The 26,340-nt window shown below is 40.3% G+C and overlaps 1 protein-coding gene and 1 pseudogene across 5 annotated transcripts in view; one reads left to right on the forward strand and one right to left on the reverse strand.

Annotated features, from left to right (window-relative positions):
* tpm2 (tropomyosin 2 (beta)) overlaps nt 1-9,074 on the forward strand; it is a 26,965-nt gene extending 17,891 nt beyond the window's left edge. For all 4 annotated transcript variants that reach the window (XM_085464509.1, XM_085464507.1, XM_085464513.1 and 1 more), the window contains one exon: nt 8,465-9,074. In XM_085464509.1, the coding sequence (XP_085320635.1) occupies nt 8,465-8,547 (83 nt within the window). In that variant the 3' untranslated portion in view covers nt 8,548-9,074. The remainder of the gene's footprint in view (nt 1-8,464) is intronic.
* Nucleotides 9,067-26,340, reverse strand: part of LOC146706369 (carnitine O-acetyltransferase-like) — a 34,146-nt pseudogene continuing 16,872 nt past the window's right edge. Inside the window, exons 8-13 of the transcript XR_014921133.1 lie at nt 15,187-15,306; nt 13,268-13,390; nt 12,497-12,632; nt 12,061-12,123; nt 10,649-10,786; nt 9,067-10,282 (exon numbers count right to left, since the gene is read on the reverse strand). The product of XR_014921133.1 is annotated as a carnitine O-acetyltransferase-like (transcript). The remainder of the gene's footprint in view (nt 10,283-10,648; nt 10,787-12,060; nt 12,124-12,496; nt 12,633-13,267; nt 13,391-15,186; nt 15,307-26,340) is intronic.

Raw genomic sequence — 26,340 nt, forward strand, 5'->3', positions numbered from 1 at the left:
ATGATCAAGAATATTGCATCCATCCATCTTCCGCTTATCTAGGCCGGTTCATGGGGGCTCCCTCTCCCCGGCGACCACCTCCAGCTTATCCGGGGGAACACCAAGGAGTTCCTAGGCCAGCCGAGAGGTATAATCTCTCCAGTGTGTCCTGGGGCTGCCCCAGGGCCTCCTCCCGGTGGGACATGCCCAGAACACCTCACCCAGGAGGCATCCTTATCAGATGCCCGAACCACCTCAACTGGCTCCTTTCAATGTGGAGGAGCAGCAGCTTTACTCTGAGCCATCTTCTGAATTGCTCTTTGTCTGGTCAGGGACCAGACAAAGAGCCATGAGAGTCCCTACCAGGGGGTAAAAGCCCCCAGACAACATACAGTGGCTTGCAAAAGTATTTGGCCCCCTTGAACTTTTCCACATTTTGTCACATTACAGCCACAAACATGAATCAATTTTATTGGAATTCCATGTGAAAGACCAATACAAAGTAGTGTACATGAGAAGTGTAACGAAAATCATACATGATTCCAAACATTTTTTACAAATAAATAACTGCAAAGTGGGGTGTGTGCGTTAGGCACTGTTGGGACTAACGCATTATTAAGTAACGCGTTACAGTAACTACGTTATTATTGTGGTAACGAGCACGGTAACTAGTTATTATGCCAAAATCAGGAACGCGTTACTCGTTACTGGGATTTAGATAGGGTCGTTACTCGTTACTTCGTGTGGTGGCTATCGCGGAGCTTCCACAGATTCAGTAACATTAGCAAGTGTTGGAGGCCAGCAGGTGGAGGATGGAAAGGGACGCAGAAGGAAAAGAGACCTGAGGCGGCCGCTGGTCCAAGTGTGAACTGAACTTCAGGTAAGAAGTTATGACCTGCAGTCTCTCTGGGTCAGATATAAACCAAGTTTAGGTGGAGTTTATTTTCGTTATTCTGACTTTTTCCGTACTGCGTGCTAGCTAGCATGACGGAGTTTCTATACAGCTGGGTGGTGCTATGAAGTTAATGATGTTGAACTTTATTTTGTTCAGAAGTTATTAGAGTTGCCAACCGTCCCGTCTGGTATTCAGAGAAAATATTACGCGTTTCTTATTGAGGTGAAAAGAAACAGTTTGTCCCGTAATTCAGTTACAATGGAAAAGGCACAAAGCTGCAGTTATTCTGTCTTTACGCTGCACAGCTGCCTCTTCTCCTCTCATTCTCCCCCCTCCCTCTCCCGTTTCTACTTCAATCATGAAACTGATCAATGATCAGCTGATCGGCTCTCTTGTTTGTTTATCGCTCACTTTGCGCCGAAAGAGGAAACCAGCGGATGTCGCGCTAAACAACAGCAGCACATTTAAGCTTGATCAGCTGTTGTTAGAATTTATTTAATATTAATTTCTAGTATCAGCTGATGTTTGCTGGAGCCACAGCTGTAAAGCTGCTGGTCATGATGTCGGTTTGGTTATCTGGTGAGAGGGAAACATGAAGATGAAACCAGGAGATGTCCTTACTCAAATCAAATCAAATCACTTTTTATTGTCACATCACATGTGCAGGCACACTGGCACAGCACATGCGAGTGAAATTCTTGTGTGCGAGCCCCACAAGCAACAGAGATGTGCAAACACAACAACACAAACGAGCAAAATACAAGAATGGCCAACCTGAAACTAATAAATATATGTACAATATATAATAGTGTATGCATTTCTGGATGTGTATACTAAATATTTTCCTACGTGTGTGTGTGTGTGTATACACATTTTTACAAATTAAATAGTAAAAAAAAAAAAAAAAAAAATAATAATAATAATAATAAAATATATAAAATATACAGAGTTGAATATGTGCAAAACAAGTGGCATTTATATACAGTGTGGAGTGCATAATGTTGAAACTGGATCATCAGAGCTGTGATGGAGAAACAGGTTTACCTTTTAGGTGACATGAATGAGTTGAAGGGAAGTTATGAACAGTTTCTGAGAGACAAATAACCCCAGGATCCTTTTTTAGGTAGCTGACAGCTGGTAACTGTGCAGGTGCAGATCTAGCAAAGTGTTGCCAGGGGTCCATGTAGGGCATTAACAGGGAGAGGTGGGCACAAGGAAATACTTTTCTTTCTTATTCTCATTTAAAATGTCTCGCTTTTAAAAAATAATTATCTGAATCTTACAACAAACGATTGATAGATTGATACATATATACCATCAAAACAGTGTACATCACTGTCACAACAGTGTTTGTTTTCATTCAAAGGCTTTAAGATTTTTCCTATAATGGTGGTCAAAGATATGACACTAGTCAAAGTGCCCGGGCTGATTTTCTGTCCCAGTCCAGCCCTGTATGCAGCTCATCTGCAGTCTGGTGTTGCCTACATCTTCCTATTCAGAAGGCAGAATTTCCGAGTTCTGAGTACAATCAAAAGCACCACGACTGCAGTTTTTGTGTTGGATGTAAAAGGCGCACATGACTCTGTGACGTAGGCTAGAATCATGGCAACAGTCAATGACGGTCCAGGCGTGGGATTTCTCTCGTGGAAATATGCACATTATCTTTTCCTTTCTACTGGTAGGTGGCACAGTGCACTTGTGGCAAGTAAGCAAGCTAGAAGACTGGCAAAGTTATGGAAGCAACACATTAACAAGAGAATTCTGAGTAAAACCAAAGTTACTTTCCCTAGTAACTAGTTACTTTGAAAGTAACGAGTAACTTGAAGTAACTGAGTTACTTTTGAGAGAAGTAACTAGTAATGTAACTAAGTTACTATTTTAAAGTAACTTACCCAACACTGGCGTTAGGGCTGGGCGATATGACCCAAAATTCATATCTTGATATTTTTTTAGCTGGATGGCGATATAAGATATATATCTCGATAATTTTTTTAAGCCATAAAGTAAGAGCAAAAAGAGAGTTCTTAGTTAAAGCTGTTTCCCAGATGTCACACAGGCACTTTTATTAACATACAGCATAGATGTACATGAAAGAATTACTCAAAAATAAATTATGAGCATTTATTAATTAATATGCTCCATAAATAAACTAAAGCAATGTTGTTTTTGTGCATAACAAAAAGCTCACAATTGTGCAGTCAAAATGTAAACTAAAAGATGCTGAGCATAATAACAAAGAGACAGATTTCACAGCTGCTCTATTCCCAAGTTCTACCGCGTGACTGACAGCCTGGAGTTTGAAATCCGCTTCGTAACCATGACTCTGAACAGGTGCCATTTATGGTCCTTATACACACAAAGTACGGTAATATTACGTTGAAACACAGTACGTATTACTCCGCGAGGCTCCTCGGTAGCCGTAATGGTCCGACAAGTCATCAAGCAGTGCAGCTCCGTAGCTTACTAAAGTCGTACTCAAACATTTTTTTGACAGATTGCTGAGCGCCGTGTACCACATAAATCGGTTCGCGGTCATCAAGCACAACCAGAATTCATACATAAGGCGCGCTGTCAACTTTTGAAAAAATGAAAGGATTTTGGGCTGCATGGCGTTAGCGTGGTTAGGTCGTTAACACGTTGATGCGCAGTAACTCGTTAACGGAGATTTGCCGTGTCCATCTTGTCGCTGCCTGCAGGTGAAGCGATGGGGGAGGAGGGGGAGTTGTGTTCAGTGAAGGAGAGAGGCGAGGCAGAGTAACGTTGCGTAGAGACAAAAGTGGACGAAAGAGAGGCAAACTTGCGGCTCCACAAGTATAATTATAACATAACATAGACTATATCGATATAAAGGATATTGTCACATCTTATATCTCGTATAAAAATGTATCGATATTTTTAAAAAACTCGATATATTGCCCAGCCCTAGTGTGCGTAACTACTCAGCCCCCTTAGTCAATACTTTGTAGAACCACCTTTTGCTGCAATTACAGCTGCCAGTCTTTTAGGGTCTGTCTCTACCAGCTTTGCACATCTAGAGACTGAAATCTTTGCCCATTTTTCTTTGCAAAACAGCTCCAGCTCAGTCAGATTAGATGGACAGCGTTTGTGAACAGCAGTTTTCAGATCTTGCCACAGATTCTCGATTGGATTTAGATCTGGACTTTGACTGGGCCGTTCTAACACATGGATATGTTTTGTTTTAAACCATTCCATTGTTGCCCTGGCTTTATGTTTAGGGTCGTTGTCCTGCTGGAAGGTGAACCTCCACCCCAGTCTCAAGTCTTTTGTAGACTCCAAGAGGTTTTCTTCCAAGATTGCCCTGTATTTGGCTCCATCTATTTTCCCCATCAACTCTGACCAGCTTCCCTGTCCCTGCTGAAGAGAAGCACCCCCAGAGCATGATGCTGCCACACCATATTTGACAGTGGGGATGGTGTGTTCAGAGTGATGTGCAGTGTTAGTTTTCCGCCACACATAGCGTTTTGCATTTTGGCCAAAAAGTTCCATTTTGACCAGAGCACTTTCTTCCACATGTTTGCTGTGTCCCCCACATGGCTTGTGGCAAACTGCAAATGGGACTTCTTATGGTTTTCTGTTTTCTGGCTTTCTTCTTGCCACTCTTCCATAAAGGCCAACTTTGTGCAGTGCACGACTAATAGTTGTCCTATGGACAGATTCCCCCACCTGAGCTGTAGATCTCTGCAGCTCGTCCAGAGTCACCATGGGCCTCTTGGCTGCATTTCTAATCAGCGCTCTCCTTGTTCGGCCTATGAGTTTAGGTGGACGGCCTTGTCTTGGTAGGTTTACAGTTGTGCCATACTCCTTCCATTTCTGAATGATCGCTTGAACAGTGCTCCATGGGATGTTCAAGGCTTGGGAAATCTTTTTGTAGCCTAAGCCTGCTTTAAATTTCTCAATAACTTTATCCCTGACCTGTCTGGGTGTGTTCTTTGGACTTCATGGTTTTGTTGCTCCCAATTTTCTCTTAGACAACCTCTGAGGCCGTCTGTGATGGCTGCACTTACAGCCACACAGTGGTAATACCCACCATGTTAGTGTAGAGGCTTATAAGTAACATTGCATTCACATTTCTTTCTTTAAATATAGGAATTAATTTACAGTAGGGCTGCTCAATTAATCGAATTTTAATCACGATTACTGAAGGAAACTGTTTCCAGGGCCTAATCCGTGGATCGACTTCCTTCGAGGCGTGGACGTCTATCAGCAGAGAATGTCCCTTAGTCTGTAACACAGTCAAATATATTCTCAAGTAATATTCAAGCATGCCATTCAGCGTGTTAGTACGAGCTCGGGAGCAGCTTGGGAGAACAAGAAAACAGAGACTGCTTCAGGTTGTCTTCCCAAATTGACTCAACTTTATTCACAAGTCCAACAGTTTATATAGAGGGTAAAATTCATGAGACAGCAGATTATCAGTTTAAACCAGTACAGACCAAGATAAGGCAGCGTCTTCCTGCCCTTGGGTGAAGAAGCATCCTTTGTGTAGTTTATTAGTTCAGCTACAATTGTGATTATCTCAGCGACATATTTTCAAGGCACAAAACGAAGAGTTCTTACATTAGTGAAATCTGAAACAAACCATTTGGCCTTCAACAGGCGTCTAAAAGATTAAGAAACTAATGTAGCTGAGGGAGTGATCTCTGTGGTATTTCAACCTTGTACCAGCCTGTGATTCTCACACATCAATTCTTGGGTCAAAGAGAAAAATAACTAAAACAAAGGGGCCTTATTGAATGACAGAGTTTTCCTGCATAATGTCACTATAAAACAATATCCAGTAAATGCTACCATGGTACTAAAATACCTAACAATTACGATCTGGGCTTTCAACGATCATTAAAAATGACTGAGCCGATTATTAGCCCCTCCCTAATTTATCCGCGACACCTTAAAGGCCGGTCCGTGAAAATATTGTCGGGCATAAACTGGTCCGTGGCGCAAAAAAGGTTGGAGACCGCTGATTAAGAGGACCCGAGGGAAGCTCGGAAAGCTAAGCAGAAGTTATTTGGAGAGTGACTGCCGTTGGTTGAAAAGAGAGTTTAAAAAAAAAAACAAAACTTCAGTGGTGTTGCACACTATTTTATATTATTTTTTTAAAGTCATTGTTAACCCTTTAAAGCCGGTCAGAGCAGCACGCTCCGTTTTGCGTAACTATTTTTAAATCCCTGTAGAATCTGAACCGTGTAAGCTAGCGCAATAATTTGTTTTGCATATGAAACCGGAGGAGTTGTACTTACATCTGATGCCATCAGCTTGTCCTCGGTCACGGTTTCGTTCCACATATAGCTTTGCAAAAATTGCATAAAAAGCGCTTGCAGGAACAAAAACATAATATTCCAGAAACACGCTTTGCCGTTCCTATCACTTCCCACAGTGAAATGATGCACATGCTGTTTTCTTTGCAAATTTGCATCATAGGATTGTTTTTTGTTTTTCCTGCAGTATATAAAAATTGGTGTATCTCCAAAATAAAACTATGAAGACACTCAAAATAAATTTCCTGTGGTGGGAAACTATTTTTTGCAACTTTATTGTATTTAAAGTTTTGAGGGATAAGCCTCTTAAATTTCTCCAAGTAGAAATATATGTAAACAAAACAAAAGCGATTTTCAATTTTTTTTGTAGTTTATTGCACTTTTTTGCAATTTATGTAATTACTATGCACTTAATGCATACATATTATTAAAATATGGGCTATAACAGTTGTATTGATGTATAGCAACTTGAAATGCTCCCACAAATGGCACTACAGCATGTAAAAAAAATAATATAAGCTCTGGTGGACTTGGTTCTATAGTAGGTCTTAAAGGGTTAAATAAATATCGTCAAATAATCGTGATCTCAATTTCAGTGAAAATAATCGTGATTATCATTTTTGCCATAATCGAGCAGCCCTAATTTACAGGACAATAAATAACTGGTTTTGGTTTAGAGTTAATTCACATATCCACATAACACTGCATTCTAAAATAAGTGCGCACATTTTAGTTTACACTGTTATGTATGATTCATTTTTTGTTTTCTGAGTTACCTTAGTTGCAGCTGTTCCAGTCCCTTGATTAAGGAGCCAAGAGGTGGAAAAGGGGCGGAGCGAGCTTTAAAGGAAGAATACAAATTGGTTCACGCCATAACTCAGGACCATGGGGGGGAATTGGAGTTCATTATGTTTGGTTTGTTAGGTTTTGTGTGTTTTACCCCTTCTCCTGTTTTTGTGGGCTGATCAGCCACTATTAAAGTTTTCCCTTTGTCTCATTAAGTTAGGTCAGTTTGTTTGAGTTATCAGTTGTGTTGTCAACTTTGAGTAGAGTTTTGTTATTTTGACCTCTTTTATGGGCCCAAGATTTTGAGTCTTTTTGCATGAGTTAACCAATTATGTTTTTTGGGTTAAATAAAAAAAAATATCATTTTTTTGGACTTTAACCTGTGCCTAAGTTTCCTTCACTGCTCGGTCCATCACACCGTCACAGAGCAGCTGTATTTGTACTGACATTAGATTACACACAGGTGCACTCTATTTAGTCATTAGCACTCATCAGGCAATGTCTATGGGCAACTGACTGCACTCATACCAAAGGGGGCTGAATAATTACGCATACCCCACTTTGCAGTTATTTATTTGTAAAAAAATGTTTGGACTCATGTATGATTTTCGTTCCACTTCTCACGTGTACACCACTTTGTGTTGGTCTTTCACGTGGAATTCTAATAAAATTGATTCATGTTTGTGGCTGTAATGTGACAAAATGTGGGGAAAGTTCAAGGGGGCCGAATACTTTTGCAAGCCACTGTAGTCCCTGGGACACACAAACCCCTCCACCATGATAAGGTAGAGAATTGCAGAGGGGAAGAATATTGAAGTCATTCAAAAAGGAGACAATACAAAGCAATTCTAGCCGTCTTTTTCATTAAATTAGTGTGTTATTTCAATGTGTGTAGGACTACTTTAGTCCTATTTTTGCATGTACTGAGTTGCTTCTAAGAATCTATATTTCATATTGAACAATCTGTATTTCATACCGTAGCCTACTGTATATAACCTGTAGGCTGTACAGCAGGCTTTATTTTACTATAGTAGGCTATAAATTAAAACATTTATTTATCAGGAGCATTTCCTTTCATTTCATTTGATCCTTGAACACCTGTTTGACTCAACTATTCTATTGTAAAACTCACACTGGCTGTAGCTCAGGTGGCAGAGCGGATCAGCCACTAACCAGAAGGTCGGTGGTTTGATCCCAGGCTGCTCCAGTCTGCATGCCAAATATCCTTGGGCAAGATACTAACCCCATGTTGCTCTCCGATGCATCCATCGGAGTGTGTATGAATGTTAGATACTTAGCACTTAAGCTTAGAAGTGCTTGTGTGATTATACAAGTAATTCATTCACCCAAAGTGCTTTGAGTGCTCAGACAGAGTAGAAAAGCGCTATATAAGAACCAGTCCATTTACCTTTTACACAAAGACTATGCATAACAACTTTGCATTTGAGAGCAATTCGATTTTTTAGATATTCATCATAGACAGAACATTAACTTGGAAGGTAACTTGTGTCTTTGTTTCCAACTCTAGAGAAACTGGCCCACGCCAAAGAAGAAAATCTGGACATGCACCAGGTATTGGACCAAACCCTTTTGGAACTCAACAATCTATAGTGACCTTTACAGATATCAGTGAACGACAGCCTGAATGAAAGCAGGAGGAAAAACCAGATTCATCTTTCATAATACTCCCAGGCTGCATCTCTAAAATAAATAAAGGAAATATGAGGGTTTGCTATTCACATAATTCTAAAAGCAGGAGCAAGAAAAACGCCTTTTGCAGTGAATGTGAAACTTCAAAATATCTTAGATATTGTCAAAACTTCAATCATTATTAAACTGAAATTAAACTAGAACATCAATCATGGAAACGGCTATATTAAAAAACAGACATTTATGTATCACAAGACATACAGTATGTGCATTGTCACCGTTATTAAAGGATAGTAAGATTAAAATTGTTTTAAAAAGAAACCCAGCTATGTGATAAAAGAAGGTTTTAAGTATTTTTACTTTTATTTCTTGCCATGGATGACATTTTAGGTTTCACCTCTTCATTTTGCCGTTGTTACTTTTCATGCTTTGTTCTTTATATGGAGATATGAATACTGATCCCTCAATAAAAGCCAATATTATAGACATGTTGGTTTTGTAATTGTAATGCTTTATTTTATAGGTCTGGAAATGTCATGGTAATACACACACAAACATGAGTTTTTGCTGCTGTTGTCATAACTACCACACGTTCAGTCAGACATTGAGTTAACTTGGCTTTGGAATACAGCATGGGTCTGAAATAGCAGGATAGATAGTAAAAAAAAAAGAAAAAGAAAAAAAAGAGTAAATTCTGCACTAAATATCCTTCTAACATTAAGACTTGATTTAGGCTTCTGCAGGAAATCTACATCCTAATTTACATAGTACCGGAAAACCCTTTTCCCCCCCCCCCCCGTACACCATAACCAACTGAAGGCTCAGAATTAAAATACCAAAATACAAAACCACGAATTACAGAGACAAAACAAAAAAAATCTCTAGAGAGCTGATCGGCCTGATGATATCCTCTGAGTTGTGGAAAAGGTAAAAGTGTGGGGACCTTCCACATGCCATCAGTTCTTCTGTGTTGACAGACAAATTGCATATTTTATCATAGAAAATCTCCTGGACAGTTTTTTCAAATATTCTGTGTAAAATCATACATTTCAGTTTGTTTTTTTAATTAGGTACTTAGTTGGACACATTGTACTTGCTATTAAGCCTTGACATTATGGTCATATATATGAGCCTTAAAACAGAATGGATGGAGACCTTTTCGCTTCACAATAATTAAATATCTTTTTAGCCACCTGTACTTCTTTTTTAACACAAAAATAGGCGTCAAATTGACTTCAAAAACAGAATTGCCTGGACAAGTTTGAATTCATTTTAGATTTTCTCTAACACTTGGCATCAAATGTATACAGGTTCAAATATATAACTCACTTAAATCTTTTAATAAGTTGTACAAACTTGTATAAACTTCTCATTAGTGATTACAATTGACTACAACTGATCATTTCTTTTTACCAGCATAAACATTTGCTTGACCAACAGTGTTGGTCAAGCAAATGTTGCATTCAACAAAAGTGAAAAGCCACCACTTTATTCATGTCTTTGTTTTCACAGTATGGTCCTCATGTCCAGCAGTGCATCCTCCACAGCTTTTTTCAGCTCTTCTGAATTATTTTCTGTTTGTTTTGAAGGCTGACAACACAAAAGCCATGTCATCCTTCAAAAGAGTATAGCATATATCATACGTTTTACGTTGATAAGGGCAAGCACATGGGAGACAACCAGATTTGGACTGCACCTTGTGAAGTAGAACAAAGTTTGACATAGTGGTTAATTATTGTGTTAAACAATATAGTTGTTTGATATGCACTTTGTGAGAATGATTGAAACCTCATTAGCAACACAGCTAATACCATGTCATATAGCCTAAGAGTGTCCTTGATCTTAATAGATGTGTTGTGTTCATCATAACTATCAGTTGAGGCTGAAAACAAAAATAATATTTAAACAAAAGAATATAAATGAGTCCCTTCCTCATCAGTTTGGAAAGATACCAATTGGAGAAACATTAACCATTTTTTGCGGCAGACAGAAGTTTGATTATGTCTCTAGTAATATAATACTATTAAGACTTTGTCAGCTCAATTTCAGCTGTGCTCCTCACCTGACTTGTAGCAAGTCGATAGTCAAAAACTCTATCAAAGGAGGCGTCTGTGAAGATGTCCGGCATGGGAATATTTTTCTCAGTTGCTTGGTGCTGTAGACCCAGGAAGTGCCCAAAGACTGTCTGTCCACTAATTTCCTATTACAAAGAAGACAACTCACAATGTTTGCACAGGACTAAACATGACCTGTAGAGTGCTTACACAGCATTTTTCAGACAGTTTCAGCACAACAGCAACAAAAAAGTCCGATTCTTTTATCCATGTTTGCATGGGTTTTTTGTACCCCATAGTTTTATATCCTATGGTCATCTTCTTAAGCCTAGATTATACTAACATGGACATGTAGAGCTAAGTAGCCATTCCTGATATACCTCTTTGAAGTCCATTGCCTAGGCCCATATGCAGGTGGTACATTTTGATGAAAAGTTTCATTTTGAAGAAAAAGGTCATCTGGTCTCAGATTCAAGTAGATGCAAGCAGACTTACAGATACACAAGGGATAACGTAGACTTTCTGTAATTATACAGTCTCCATTTATTTAGGTTACCCATCCTTTGTTTTTACCATGGCTGTATAGAGAAGACTACAATCTAGTCATAATTCTAGATTATCAGAGATTGTATTTACCTAACAAACTACAGAAAAACTAAGCCAAAACAAAGAAGCAGTGTGGGGATTTTTAAGGTGTTTTATTTTTTTAAAATGTCAGTTTTCTGCTCTTGGAGCATTCAGCACTAAAGAGAAAGGCCATCAAATAATTTTAGAAGAGCAGTTGTTGCTGCCTATCAGTATGACAGTATGTCCTCTCTTCCCCCATCTTTGCCGTTCTTTCCTGCATTTATTACCTTGTTGGTATCAGTGTGGAGTAGAGTTCAGTATCTTTACAGGAGTCTTAAACTTTACACTTTTATTCATTGCCAATTGATGTCATATTAATGTGAGTGTCACATGTCCCCATAATTTACATTTATAGCATATTTGAAGTTTCCCAGAAATATCAGACAGCATTTTTTGTACCATGTCTGCAACAATCATCTGTTTCAGTGTCTGTCGCTTTAAATCAACCTGGCTGCTGCACTGCCCCTTTCAGGAAAGGATCTGAGTGATGGGAACAGCCAATAGGAACAGCACTGCTCATTCTGTAGTCTACACAGCTGCTCATACAGACTAACAGTGTGACTTCCATCACTCTCAACAATGTTGTTATTTTTAAATACAGCTGAAAGATATGTAAATACAGAGCTTGTTAGTGGCGTTGTGTTTACCCAGCCTGGATTTAGAGGTGCAAAGTTTGTAAGCTGATTTTTACTGTAGTGTGGTGCGTGTTAATGTTAACATTTTGTTGTCCCATTTAACAGGAACAGACTGCCACTAAACTGAAGCACTGAGCAGTTTTGTCATTAAAACTCACCATGCTAGTGTTCCACTTGTGCACTTCTATAGCTTTCCTCAAAAGATCCACTTTCTCTGTGTTCTGTACAACAAGATTACAAGTTACAATTCATCACTTGTAACAAGGTAGTGTTTATGACAGAAGTTTGTAATCTAAAGCATTACATACCAGCAACATGCAAATAAGTGAAACTGTCAGCTTACTTCAAATACTGAAGTGACACCAAAGAAAAGTAGGCAACAGAACAGAGTGTTCTGCAGGTAAAAAAAAAAAATCCCATTCAGATTCTTCATGGGGATTGATTTGATTAGTCATAATGCAATCATCCACAGCAGATGTATTGTGAACTCTGAATATAAAACTCAGTGCCACAGAAAATTATGTCAGTGTCAAAGAAAAATAACTCTACTCACAATCCTAGAGTGAAATACCTGCACACACACCCTCCCCATACCTTCTTGTTTGGGTCATTAAAAGCCACGACAAAGGCAACTGAGGCACTTGAAGTTGAGGGGATTTCACCTACACGTCCCTGCCTGAACAGTCGCATTGAGGCAGCTTCATAAGATGCACAGTGCTGCCGGTGCACCCTGCCAAGAGATTGGAGAAAAATATTTTAAACAACCTGTGTTCCAAAATGAAACCCCAATTCCAAAAATGTTGGGATACTGTGTAAAAACAAAATATAAGAGAAGTCAATGATGTGCAAGTCAAAGCTATGTTCTAGTCACACTACAATATTTGTTTTTTTATTCTTTATCTTTACAATGCATGGTTAATAAACAGACAAGTTTAAAACTTCAACATTTTGTTGGTGCAGCCCAAACCTTCTCTAAATTGAGAATTGCAACCATCACCAGTCTCATACAAATGACTTCATTACAGCTTAACAGTTGTAATGAAAATCTTGTGTCAGGCCCTTCAGAAGGGTCAGCTGGCAACAATCTAATTACTAAGCAGGCTATAAAGTTTAGGCATATAGATTAACAAAGAAATACATGTGCTTTTGATAAGGATCAACATTTTATGTGAATGTTAAATAAGCTTTGCTCTCAATTAGGTCTATGCAGGAAAAAAAAATTGTTAAATCTGAGACTACAGCATTTTGTATGAGTGTGAACCCAGGTTGTTACGGTTAATGAGTTTAGGATTGTCTGTTCCATCTTAACTTGGTCAAGAAAAAGTCAGCCTACAGAAACATCTCCATAAGGTTTAGATTACTCACCTGTAGTAGGCCAGCTGTATAGCCATCTGTATGAAAGGATCAGGACTCATCTTGTTTGCTTTTAGAAAGTTTTTCCCATAGTGGCTGAATGAGAGAATACTGAAATCCAGGTCTTGGACGATTCTGTTGTGAAGAGGATAGGATAACAGATGTGTTTGTGTATTGCATGCTCCTGTTATAAGTATTGCTATTAAAATATGTATATATGCCTTGTTAAGTATGGAGAATGGAGGTAATGAACTATGGAGTTTTGCACTGCAATTTCTCTTTTCAGAATCAGGACACTGGGAGAGGTGGCACCAATGAAGGGAGGCAGGACAACACACAATGTATAAAACAGTAACTAATGATCAAATGCAGAATGAAAAGTGTCTTCCTTACTCACATCAGTGCATCATGGGAAGCCCCAGCAACCTACACCTATTTCAGTGTAACTAAAGAAAGATTCAGGGTCACCTGATCTAGTCCTACCTGTATGCTTTATCAAACAGGAAAGCTTTAAGCCTAATCTTAATCTTAAAAGTAAAGATGGTTTCTGTCTCCTGAATACAAACTGGAAGCTGGTTCCACAGAAAGGGGGCCTGAAAGCTGAAGGCTCTGCCTCACATTCTACTTTTAAATATCCTAGAAAACGAGTAAGTCTGCACTCTGAGAGTAACAAGTGCTAATGGGGTGATACAGTACCATAAGGTCATTAAGATTAAGATGGAGCCTGAATATTCAAGAACTTGTATGAGCAGGATTTTAACTTGGATACTGGATTTAACAGAGCTAAAGATAAGCCAATATGCCGTTTTTTTTTTATGTCACTGCCTAAGGACAGCATGTATAATGTGAAACAGAAGCGGTCCCAGAACAGATTTATCTGGAACACTATAAATTAACCTTAGTGTGTAAGGAAGACTCCCCATTTACATGGACATCAGATATGGTTCTAACCACTGCAGTGCATCATCTTTAATTCCTACGGCATGCTCAACTCTGTAATAAAATGTTACAGTAATATCGAATGCTGCACGGAGGTCTAGCAGGACAGGCACAGAGGAGAGTCCACTCTCAGTCATGTTTGTTGCTTGGATAGAGAGAAAAAAAAAAAGTAATGAACCCTATACATAAAGTAACATCTGAGGGATGGTTATTTATTTATTTTAAATGGTTAAAATTATATGAATCAAAAATTTCTTTTCAGACTCTCTCAGCCTAGCTACAGTGTTGAAAAGAAACCTGGGGTTATTTTCTTCCTCCTCAGAGGCCTCATGACATTATGGCCCACAGAGGGTTTTCCATTTCAATGAGCCTCTGTCTATAGCTGGGGGCTCATTTATAAACCTTTTAGTTTTAAAGTTGTGCTCCATTGATAGTTACTTTGAAGCAAAGTTTAGTCTGTTTAGTCCATTTAAAATCAAACTCATTTGTGCATGTGTGAACATTTGATCACACTCTGGTGTGGATCCGACCAATCTAAACTTTAAAAGGTGTACATTTCAAGTTTGAGCTAAAAACTTCCCATAGCAACATACAATTTGCATTCTCATTGTAGCAAAGTACTATGGATGTGCAAAGGTCTGCAGGGGCTTACAACTAGCTGTGAAATGAATGGAAATTCTCTGTTCTCCAATAGTCCAGGATTACAGCACCTTCTTCAGATGTTTACTTTTGTTGCTTCTGCCCCAGACACATCTGGCCAATGAACTGAACGCGACGCATTTTGCTGCGCTTGAAGTATACTTTGATTATTCTCTGTATGAAAACAACCCAAACCACGAGAGTTTACAAACTCATTTACTGATTTGAACTAAATGAACTATAGGTGTGAAAACACCCTTAGTTGTGTTTATTTGGGTTTTTCCTCTGGGGATGGATTTTTGTTTTCAGTGGGGCTATGCAACTAAAACTTGAGCAGTAGCTTTTGTACTCACTTATCAATGCTTTGTTTGGCCTCCTCAATTGCTTTTTTGATGTCAGCTGTGATGTTGAAGTGTAGTTTCTGAGGTGTGGGCAAAGGCACCGTGGGAGACTCTATGATCTCTAGTTTCTTGCTGTTTCCAAAAAGGAGAAAAAAACAAAACAAATGACAAACAGGGAATGCTACTGAGGGGCAGAAAAAAGCCAGCACAGGTAAAACAATCTCTTATGTCAATGGACATTTCTATCAAGAGACTTTTTGCAAGTGTGTTGAAAGCTTAAGGAGAAAAAAAAAAGAAAAAAGTATGAAGTCACAGATGGGCTTTCCACCCACAGGAAGCATTCTAGTGTGTTTTGGGTGGCAGTCAGAGGCACAGGCCCTGGCAGGCTCTTTAAGTTGGCTATTGGCACATTGAATGTCACCTCTCTGGTGGGAAAGCTGGAGTTAGTGCTGTCTCTAGATTGGGCAACTCCAGATTGAAACCACAGTAACTGGACTTTTACTTTCATAGCGCTTTGTTACCCTGAGCACTCAAAGCCTCAAGCATCTCCAAAGACACTTTTTTTTATAATGTCAAGAAAGCCAGCATTGAAAGAGATCCCATCCCCAAGAACACTTTTTTTAAACCCTTTGTTAAACATTAAAGATAAAAACCTGAGTATTAATCCACATTAGTATAAATAGCTCTAACAGGTTAGACCACCATTTTTATAGTAACAGATCCCTAGGGCTTAATGTCTAGGCTACAAAACCAAACCCAGTCATAGTCCAAGAGCAGTGATCTAGAAGGGAGCTGCCAGAACAGGAGTGGCTGGTAGAAGAGCTTCCGGAAAGTGGCATTCAAAACTGGGCAAGCCTTCTTGGATTGAGGTTCTGGTTCCACAAATTGACAACGCCTAAGCTTTTTGTCTAAAATTTGTGCACACAATCAAATTCCAATAGTTGTACATGGATAATTTGACATGCAGACTGAAGTAGCTGGTGAATCCATCCTTTGGCATGGGTTTCATAGATTGTTGCTTCCCTGCACTTCTGGGCCAGAAAACAGACTGTTGTCTGTCCTTATGTGCCAAAAGACAGTTCAGAGTAGCCAGCATTGTCGAAGTTGTTAGGTGGGGTGCTAGAGAGTACACCACCAAGCAACTTTGTCCTATGGGGAGACTTCAATAATAATGTGGGCAATGACAGCAAGACCTGGAGGGGTGTGATTAGAGGAATGGCCTGCCTGATCTGAATCTGACCACACTCAGATTAAGATCAGTCTGTCCATAACATGTTCAAACATAAGGGTCTTCATGAGAAAATGTGGCACCAAGACATCGCAGGGTGATGAAAGGTGGCGGATTGGACAGATGCTGGCAGACGTGTAAAAATAACGCAATTGTTTGGTAGTGGCTATGGTGGAGCTTTCACAGATTCAGTAAAATTAGCAAGTGATGGAGGCCAGCAGGTGGATGGGGGAAAGGGGAGGCGGAGGTGGCGAGACCCAAAGCAGCCGCCAATCCGACTGTCTGGTGAGATGAGCTTCAGGTAAGAAGTTATGACCTGCAGTCTATCTGGGTCAGATATAAACCAAGTTTAGGTGGAGTTTATTTTCGTTCTGTTAACTTTTTACAGTCAGTTACAATAACTGGTACTGTGTACTAGCTAGCATGACGGACTTTCTATAGAGTTGGGTGGGTGCTATTATGTTACTGGTGAACTTTATTTTATTCATATGGTTAGTTAGTAGAGTTGCCTACCAACCCGTAAAAAACAGAATCCTCTGGTATTCAGAGTTAATATTACACGTTTCGTATTGAGCTGAAAATAAACGCGATTTGTCCCGTACTTCAGCTACAATAAAAAGAAAAAAAAAAAGACAAAAAGCTGGAGTTATTCTGTGTCTTTACGCTGTCAGCTGCCTCTTCTCTCATCCCCCCCTGTTGCTACTTCAATCACAAAACTGATCAATGATCAGCTGATCGGCGTTTCTGCCGCAAGTCCCGTCTCTCTTGCTTGTTTATCTCCTGCTTTGCGCCAGAAAGAGGAAACTAGCTGAGGTCGTGTTCAACAGCAGAAGCGCCTTTAAACTTGATCAGCTGTTGTTAGAATTTATTTAATATTACTTTCTAGTATCAGCTGAGGTTTGCTGGAGCTACAGCTGTAAAAAGTGCTGGTCATGATATCGGTTTGGTTATCTGGTGAGAGGGAAACATGAAGATGAAACCAGGAGAGGTCCTTACTGAATCATCAGAGCTGAACAGGTGATGGAGAAACAGGTTTACCTTTTAGGTGACATGAATGGGTTGAAGGGAAGCTATGAACTGATTCTGAGAGACAACTTACACCTTTTCTATGTAGCTGACAGCTGGTAACTGTGCAGGGGCGGGTCTAGCAAAGTTTTGCCAGGGGGCCAGGTAGGGCATTAACAGGGAAAGGGGGGCACAAAGAAATACTTTTCTTTCTTATTCTCATTTAAAATTTCTAGCTTTTAACAAATAATTATCTGAATCTTACAACCAATGTTTTCATCTGATGTCAAATTTATAGAAATCCATTATTGTACATAGTAAGTTCTTTTCAGGGTCCCAACATAATTTCTTCAGAAGAAATTACTGTACATGATGCCAGTATTTTCCCCACATTTTCTAGATACTGTACTAGTACTTTGTGTAAAATGCCTTTCAAAAGTCAGTTTAGTTTTATTCTTTCTCACCTGTCTTTCTGTCTCCTTTCACTTTTAAAAGGTTGCCATGTTAGAAAAAATATTTTGCCCTGCCATGCCGTTTATTGATGTGGTAAATAAATAGTTTATGAAAATATCGCTAAATCTGTCATTTATTATTTTTAATATTCAGTAATAGTCATGTTTTACTTCTAGTCTTCTCTGTCTTAATTTCAGGTTTCCACCATATGTTGTAGATAGTTCAGGAAGTTAACTCAACCAAGCAGTCTTTGGGTTTCGGCTAAGTACTGTTTAGAATACCAGAATAGGGAGGATGGTGTAGGTTTAAGTTTATTAGATTGATACATATGTACCAACAAGACAGTGTACATCACTGTCACAACGACGTTTGTTTTCATTCAAAGGCTTTATGGTTTTTCCTATAATACCTGGTGGGCCAGTCTCTAGTCAAAATACCCGGGCTGATTTTTTTGTCCCAGTCCAGCCCTGTCTGTGGCTGTATGGTCTGGACACTCGGGCTGAGCGGTCAACTAAGCATCACCTTGTGGTGAGTTGATGAGGTGGTGGGGAGGATGCTGAACAGGGTTGGCATGCCTAAATGTGTAAAGGTCCACTGGGATGATCTGGGAGAAGCCCCCCTGGTCCAGGAGATCTTTAATTCCTACCTCCAGTAATAATAATAATAATAATAATAATAATACATTTTATTTAAATAGCGCCTTTCAAAGCACCCAAGGACACTGTACAACAGATAAAAACTGGAAATATACACAATGGTAAAAATAGAAGATAAAAGTTAAAACATACAGAAATTTAAGAATAGGCAATTTTAAACAGATGAGTTTTGAGGGTGGACTTAAAAAGAGAGAATGAACTAATATTTCTGAGGTCCGGGGGTAGGGAATTCCAAAGTCGAGGGGCAGAGCAGCTAAAGGCCCTCCCTCCCATTGTGATCAGACGAGCAGAGGGAACAGAGAGAGAAAGAGAAGATGAAGATCTGAGGCAGCGGGATGGGAGCTTCATCTGTAATAAGTCAGAGGGGTACGGTGGAGAGAGAGAATGAATAGCCTTGAATGTATACAGAATTATTTTAAAATGGATGCGAAATTTGACCGGGAGCCAGTGAAGTTGCTTCAGGATTGGGGGAGATGTGGTGGGTAGAAGAAGTCCTAGTAATAATACGGGCAGCAGAGTTCTGGACACGTTGGAGCTTGTTGATAGATTTTTGTGTAAGGCCAAATAATGAGTTGCAGTAGTCAATTCTAGAGATAACAAGATTATGGATGAGAATGGCAGTGGCGTGAGGTGTGAGGAAGGGGCGGAGGCGATTAATGTTACGGAGTTGGAAATATGCTGCACGTGTAATATTATTGATATGTGAGTTAAAGGATAATGTGCTATCGAGAATGACACCCAAGCTTTTCACAGAGGGAGAGATAGGGACCAGCGAGTTATTGATGGTGAGAGAGAAATTGTTAATTCTGGATAGCAGTCGTTTAGTGCCAACCAGAAGAAGTTCCGATTTATTGCTGTTGAGTTTAAGAGAGTTGGAGGAGAACCAAGAATTAAGTTCAGCTAGACAGAGGATGAGGGAGGGTGGAGGAAGAGTAGAGTCAGGTTTGGTAGAGAGATAGAGCTGGGTGTCATCGGCGTAGCAGTGGAACTGAATATTATATTTACGAAAAATATGTCCGAGTGGAAGAAGGTAGATGATGAAAAGAAGGGGCCCGAGGACAGATCCCTGGGGCACCCCAGTGGATAAAGGAGAAAGCTGAGAAGTGAAGGATTTTAATTGAATGAACTGAGTGCGGTCAGATAGGTATGATTTAAACCAGGCTAGTGGAGTGTGAGAGAGACCAATAGAAGCTAATCTGCTAAGGAGAATGGGATGAGAGATGGTGTCAAAAGCTGCACTCAGATCAAGAAGGATAAGGATGGAGAGGAGACCAGAATCAGCTGCTATAAGAAGGTCGTTTGTTATTTTTATAAGAGCAGTTTCAGTGCTATGTAGAGGACGAAAGCCAGACTGGAACTGTTCGTAAAGGTTATTATCAGTTAGGTGAAGATGGACTTGTGAAGCAACTATTTTTTCAAGGATTTTTGAGAGAAATGGTAGATTGGAGATAGGACGAAAATTATTAAAGTTGTTGGGATCTAGACCAGTTTTTTTCAGAATTGGGGTAATAGCAGCAACTTTGAAGGAAGCAGGAACAGTTCCAGTGGTGAGTGAAGAGTGAATAATAGCAGATATGAGGGGAAGGAGAAGGAGTAAGCAGGCTTTGACGAGGACAGTGGGGATAGGATCGAGCTGGCAGGTAGAAGGCTTTGATTTATGGATGAGATCAGCAATATCAGCTAAGGATGGAAGTTGAAAAACAGAGAGGAAGTGAGAAGGGGGAGAAGTTAGGACAGAGAAGCTACATTGAGCATTAGGGTCCAGGTCTAAGTGTATTTTATGAATTTTATCAATAAAGAATAGCATTAGAGGACTTCCGGTGGCTCGTAGCACCGCATGGCCGCATAGAGAGTGACCTCCGGCACCAACCGTGTGTTTCCCCGGACTCGAGAGCTGTATTAGGGCTACATTGCCATTTTTCGACTCAAGAATGAGTGGGGATAAATCTAAAAAGGGAGGATACGGGCTACGAAACATTCTTGACTGTGAAATGGAGAAGGACGCCGCGGCTAGTGAGGCAAGCCTCGCATCGGGACAAGATGGCGACCGAGGTGAAGGGCTGGGTTGGCTTCGGGATGCTGTGAGTAGCGTACTGGTGGCCGAAATGGCTACATTGCGAACCGAATTGAAGAGTGACTTCAAAGCATTCGGTACGGAATTTCGGGAGGATGTAAAGAAGCAAATGGCCGAACTCTCTAAGGAATTGAATCAAAGATTACACGAGATGGCGGATCAGGTGGAGGAGATGACTGGTCGGCTAAAGCACGTCGAGGACAACATGGCTGACTCGGAACGCTGGGACATTGGTGTTAGGGATACACTTGTGCAGCTGTTGGAAAATCAACGGGCGCTTCAGGAAAAGGTGTCCGATATGGAGGGCCGCGCTAGACGCAAGAACATCCGGATCTACGGCGTACCGGAAAACTCGGAGGGCTCGTCGGTGACTACCTTTGTTGAAAATCTGATCAAAGAACACCTAGGCGAAGATTTCGGCCCGGACCGTGCTCTCGGCATTGAGCGCGCACACCGCGCGTTGGGACCGAAACCACCCCCGAACGCCCCACCACGCTCAATAATAGTGCGCTTCCTCCGGTTCTCTGTTAAAGAAGAGATTCTCCGCACGGCGTGGAACAAAGGGGTACATATCCAAAACAAACGGGTGTATTTCGATCATGACTACTCTCTGGAAGTGCAGAAAAGGAGACGGGAATATATCCCAGTTAAGAAGGCTTTGAAGGACAACGGGATCCGTTTCCAGACACCACTAAGTAAGATGCGAGTGTTTTATGCGTCAGGCAATGTCCTATATAATACCGCGAGCCAAGCTGCCGAGGATTTAAGAAAGCGGGGAATAGCCGTGGGTAAGATCACCTTGGGGAACCAAACCAACAGGATGACAGAGGACACGATAAAGCAGCTACTTCCTTGGGAAACGCAGACAGCACACTGCGGGGGCGGCTTCCAGCAGCACGTGCGGGAAAAACTCCAAGCATTCCGGAGGGAGCAAGAAAAAGTGTCAGCAGACGAGTGAACAGCTGATGGCGGGACAACGGTGAGATAGCTGGCGGTAGAGTTTTGATAATCTAACCGCAGGAACACTGACTTTCGTATCCTTCAGAATTCATATTTCTTTAGGTTGGTGCCTACGGACATGGTTAGAGAACCACCACGTTATGTCTAGTAGCGATAAGAGACTGTTTCGTTTATTTTTTGCCCTTTTTTGGCTTTTTTGTCGGTCACTCCCCTCTTGTCGGATGAGGGGCCCCACCCTGTGGCCAGTCCCCTCAATGTCAAAGGATACTGTTATATCCTTTGTATTGGAAGCTCCTGTTAATGTTTTGTGTGTTTGCTGTTCAGTGAGTTCTGGTTGTGATGTTCTGAGGTCTGGGTTGATTATGTTGTATTCCACATATCCACTTGATGGCTTATAATTTCTATAAAATGCTGTCACTAAATGTAAATGGCCTGAATAGCCCTATTAAAAGAAGCAAATTAATTGCCAAATTGAAAAAGGAGACAGTAGACTTGGCATATTGGCAAGAAACTCATCTAGATAATGCAGAACATGAGAAATTAAAAAAGATGGGTTTCAGACATACATTTTATTCATCGTATAGGGCCGGGAAAAAACGAGGAGTAGCTATCCTTATCTCAAATAAAATAAAATTTGAACATATATCTACTATAAGTGATAAGGAAGGTCGGTTTGTTTTAGTAAAAGGTAGAATAGAGAATAAGACGGTCACACTATTAAATGTCTATGCACCCCCAGGAAGCAACGCAAGCTTCTTTAAGAAGATATTTGATTTGATCTCTAAGGAAACGGTGGGAACTCTTATTTGTGCAGGAGATTTTAATTTACTGTTAAATCCCAGATTAGACTCAAATAATAGGGACAGGAAAAGCACGTCTGGAGGGAAACGGGTTAAAGGAATGTTAACGGAATTAGGGCTTATTGACGTGTGGCGATCTATCCATGGGTCAGCGTCAGGATTCACTTTTTACTCTGCTCGACACTCAGTGTATTCGAAGATAGATTACTGTTTTATGTTTAATAGGGATTTACACAGGATAAAAGATTGCAGAATAGGTCCAAGAGATGTCTCTGACCACAGTGGACTTTATATAACGTTACATTTGGACGGGACACGGAAGACAACTTTGTGGAGACTAAATACCGGTATGTTAAATGACCCCGCTTTTGTGAAACAAATGACAGCCGATCTTAACTTGTACCTGCAGGACAATGATAATGGAGAGACAAATCACAGTATTGTATGGGATGCAGCCAATGCTGTCCTCAGAGGTAAAATAATTGCGTGGTCGACCATGATTAAAAAGAAAAAGTTACAAGAATTGTTACAACTGCAGAATAGATTAATGGCCTTGGAACAGTCAGGTCTAAAGGATAAAAATACTACAGTAACCCACCAGATCAGACAGATTAAGCAGGAGATAGATAAGATATTGAGCGAAGAAGTAGAGAAAAACATAAGGTTCATGAAACAGAGGTATTATGAGGCAGGGCCTAAGGCGGCGAAGCAGTTGGCGTGGCGGATTAGAAAACAGCAAGCTGAAAATAATATTTATAAGATTAGAGACCCGGTTGGTAACAATGTTGTAACTGACCTGGATAAAATTCAAAAAGCGTTTGAAAAGTATTACAAATCCTTATATAGTCAATCTACTCAGGGTGATGTAAATAAGATGACTGACTTTTTGAATTCCTTAGACCTGCCTACGATTGGTCGAGAAGCAAATAGTAAGTTAACGTCCTTAATATCTCGGGAAGAAATAATTAAAGCTATCTCCAGCCTTAAATCCAATAAATCACCAGGTACCGACGGGCTCCCTGCCGAATGGTACAAAACCATGAGGGAAAGCCTTCTTCCCCTGTTGGAAACTAGTTTTAACTACATTTTGAAAGGAGGTCTGGTACCTCCCTCTTGGAAGGAGGCCTTCATATCGGTTTTGCCAAAGGGGGGACAGGATAGACTAAACTGCAAATCTTATAGGCCTATAAGTGTCCTGAACTCAGACTATAAACTATACACAACTATTTTGGTGCGAAGAATGGATGCTGTAATGCCTTCTTTGATTGATGAAGACCAAACGGGTTTCTTGAAAAATAGACAAACCCACGATAATATTAGACGAGCTTTACACATCATCGAACACATTAATAATAAGAAAAAAAGCTCAATTATTCTTAGCTTAGATGCTGAAAAAGCATATGATTCAGTGAATTGGGACTTCCTCTTCCTAGTGATGAAAAGATTTGGTTTCTGTAGCGAGTTTATAAGATGTTTCCAAGCTCTTTATTCTCTCCCTACTGCCAGAATAAAAATTAACGGTAGCCTCTCCGATACTATTTTTTTAGAACGAGGATGTAGACAGGGGTGTCCAGCAAGCCCCTACCTCTTCAACTTGTTTATCGAACCTCTAGCCCAGGCTATACGTCAGGAAACATCGTTGAAAGGGATTGTAATAGGAGGGGACGAGTACAAGGTGTGTTTATATGCAGATGATGTCTTGGTGACAATCATGGATCCCAGCTCAGGTATACCAGTATTAATGGGGATGTTGGAAACATATGGCCTGTATTCAGGGTATGTCCTTAATGTCAAAAAAACTCAAGTTCTGTCATTTAATTTTTCTCCGGACCAGACACTACTGGCAAAATTCAAGTTTAATTGGGAGGCAACTGCTATCAAATATTTGGGAGTGTTTCTGCCTAGAGATCTGACACAACTGTACGATATTAATTACAGTCGTATTAATAGAGATATATAGCGATCTCAACATTTGGGCCTTGCTCCCTCTCGACCTTGGCAACAGGATACAGATAATTAAAATGAATATTCTCCCCAAACTACTCTCTTTTTCTTGCTTTACCTATTCAAATTCCAGAGAAGCAATTCAGGGAATGGAATAAGCAGATTTCGAGATTCATTTGGCTTAACAAAAGACCACGGGTGAAGTTCTCTACTTTGCAGTTGCCGAAAGACAAAGGGGGCTTGGCTCTACCTTCATTAAGGAATTACTACTTATCTGCTCAGCTGAGGTCCTTGGTGTGTTGGTGTAATCCATCTTTTTGTGCGAGGTGGAAGACTATTGAGATGTCTCTCTCAGACACGCCAATCCAGTCTAGACTTGGTCACGCGGCTTCTGATTTGGACGATACCTTGACGCCCAGCCACTGGGTCACTTTTACATTAAAAATATGGAGGGGAGTGGTCAAGCAGGCGCAACTCCAGGAAGAGATAAAACTTCTGAGGTGGCCAGCGTATGACCCTGATTTTCTACCTGCTTCCCACGATAGTAGATTTAAACAATGGGTGTGGCATGGAATCACTGCTGGGTGTTTGGTTATTGTAAAATCTAAAATTATGGCTTCTGATACCCTATGCAAGACTTACGATCTCGGGAAACAAGACTTTTTTCGATACTTGCAACTCCGTGACTATATTGGCAAAAGACTGAAGAGCTGTGTCCGTGGAGACTTCTCGATTGTTAATATTTTCATTGATGCTTATGACTCTGGGAGTAACAGAGCCTTGATAAGTAAACTGTATAAATGTCTGACTAAGCTCAAAGGGCACTCAACGATTTACATAAAGCAGAAATGGGAAAAAGAAATGGACATTGTGATTACAGAAGATGGGTGGGCACGGATCTGGGAGACACAGTTTACCACGACTAACTCCAACATGTGGCGGGACTTCTGCTGGAAGAACATTATACGCTATTTCATAACGCCTAAACAGAAGTCTAAATTCAGTGCTACACCTGCGTTTTGCTGGAGGAATTGTGGGGAAGTCATGGCTGATTACGGTCATATATTCTGGTCCTGCCCACTCATACGACCCTTCTGGACGGAAGTTATAAAGATAATTACAGAGGTGTTGGGATTCCACGTGTCTTGTACATTTACCTCATTGTATCTGGGGTATTTTACAGACGATTTAGTTGCAGATGATGTTTACCTTCTGAAAGTTCTCTTGGCTTCTGCGAAGAAGGCCATAACAAAACGCTGGCTCTGTAGAGATCCTCCCACTGTAACACTTTTTACCTCTATAGTGGAAGACGTCAAATTGATGGAATGTATGACTTTCACTCTGCGACTGCAGGGAGATTTGGGAAGGAGACGGTGGAGAAAATGGCTGGACTTTACAGCTTGTGGCAGCACCCTTTGATGCATAGAATTAGCAATGCAGACTTGTTGACGTATGTATGTGTGGATGTGCAGATGTATGTACAGGTGTATGTTATCTTCCCATGACCTCATACTGTTTCTGTTTTTTCTTTTTTCTTTTATCTTGTTGCATAAAAATGTTCCTAAACAAATAAAAAGTGTCAAAAAAAAAAAGAATAGCATTAGAGCATCACAGAAGTTAGATGAATAGAGATGAGCAGGGAGAGAATCAGGTGGCCTGTTAAAAGAGTTGAATAGTGAGAAAAGGGTCTTGGTAGAGTTCTCACTTGAGCAGACAATAGCAGAGTAATAAGCAGATTTGGTTTGACTAATACATTCCTGGTAAAACAGAACGTGGTTATTAAACATATCCTTATGAATAGTAAGGCCAGTTTTCTTATAGAGACGTTCAAGCTGTCGGCCTTTAGCTTTCAGTAGCCGGAGTTCAGGGGTGTACCAGGGTGCAGAGCGAGAAAAAAGTACAGTTCTGGTTTTTTGTGGAGCCAGGGAATTTAAAATACTACTAAGGCTATGATTATAAAAAAGTACCAGGTCCTCTTGAATAGCTAAGTTGTTAGAAGACAAGCAGCTAGAAAAAGCAGAGGAAAGGATATCAAGATTTATATTC

This window comes from Copadichromis virginalis, linkage group LG7 (genome assembly GCF_057382275.1).
Source record: "Copadichromis virginalis isolate Kocher_CV1m ecotype Utaka linkage group LG7, C_Virginalis_male_GT1.1, whole genome shotgun sequence".
In the NCBI taxonomy this organism is placed as follows: Eukaryota; Metazoa; Chordata; class Actinopteri; order Cichliformes; family Cichlidae; genus Copadichromis; species Copadichromis virginalis.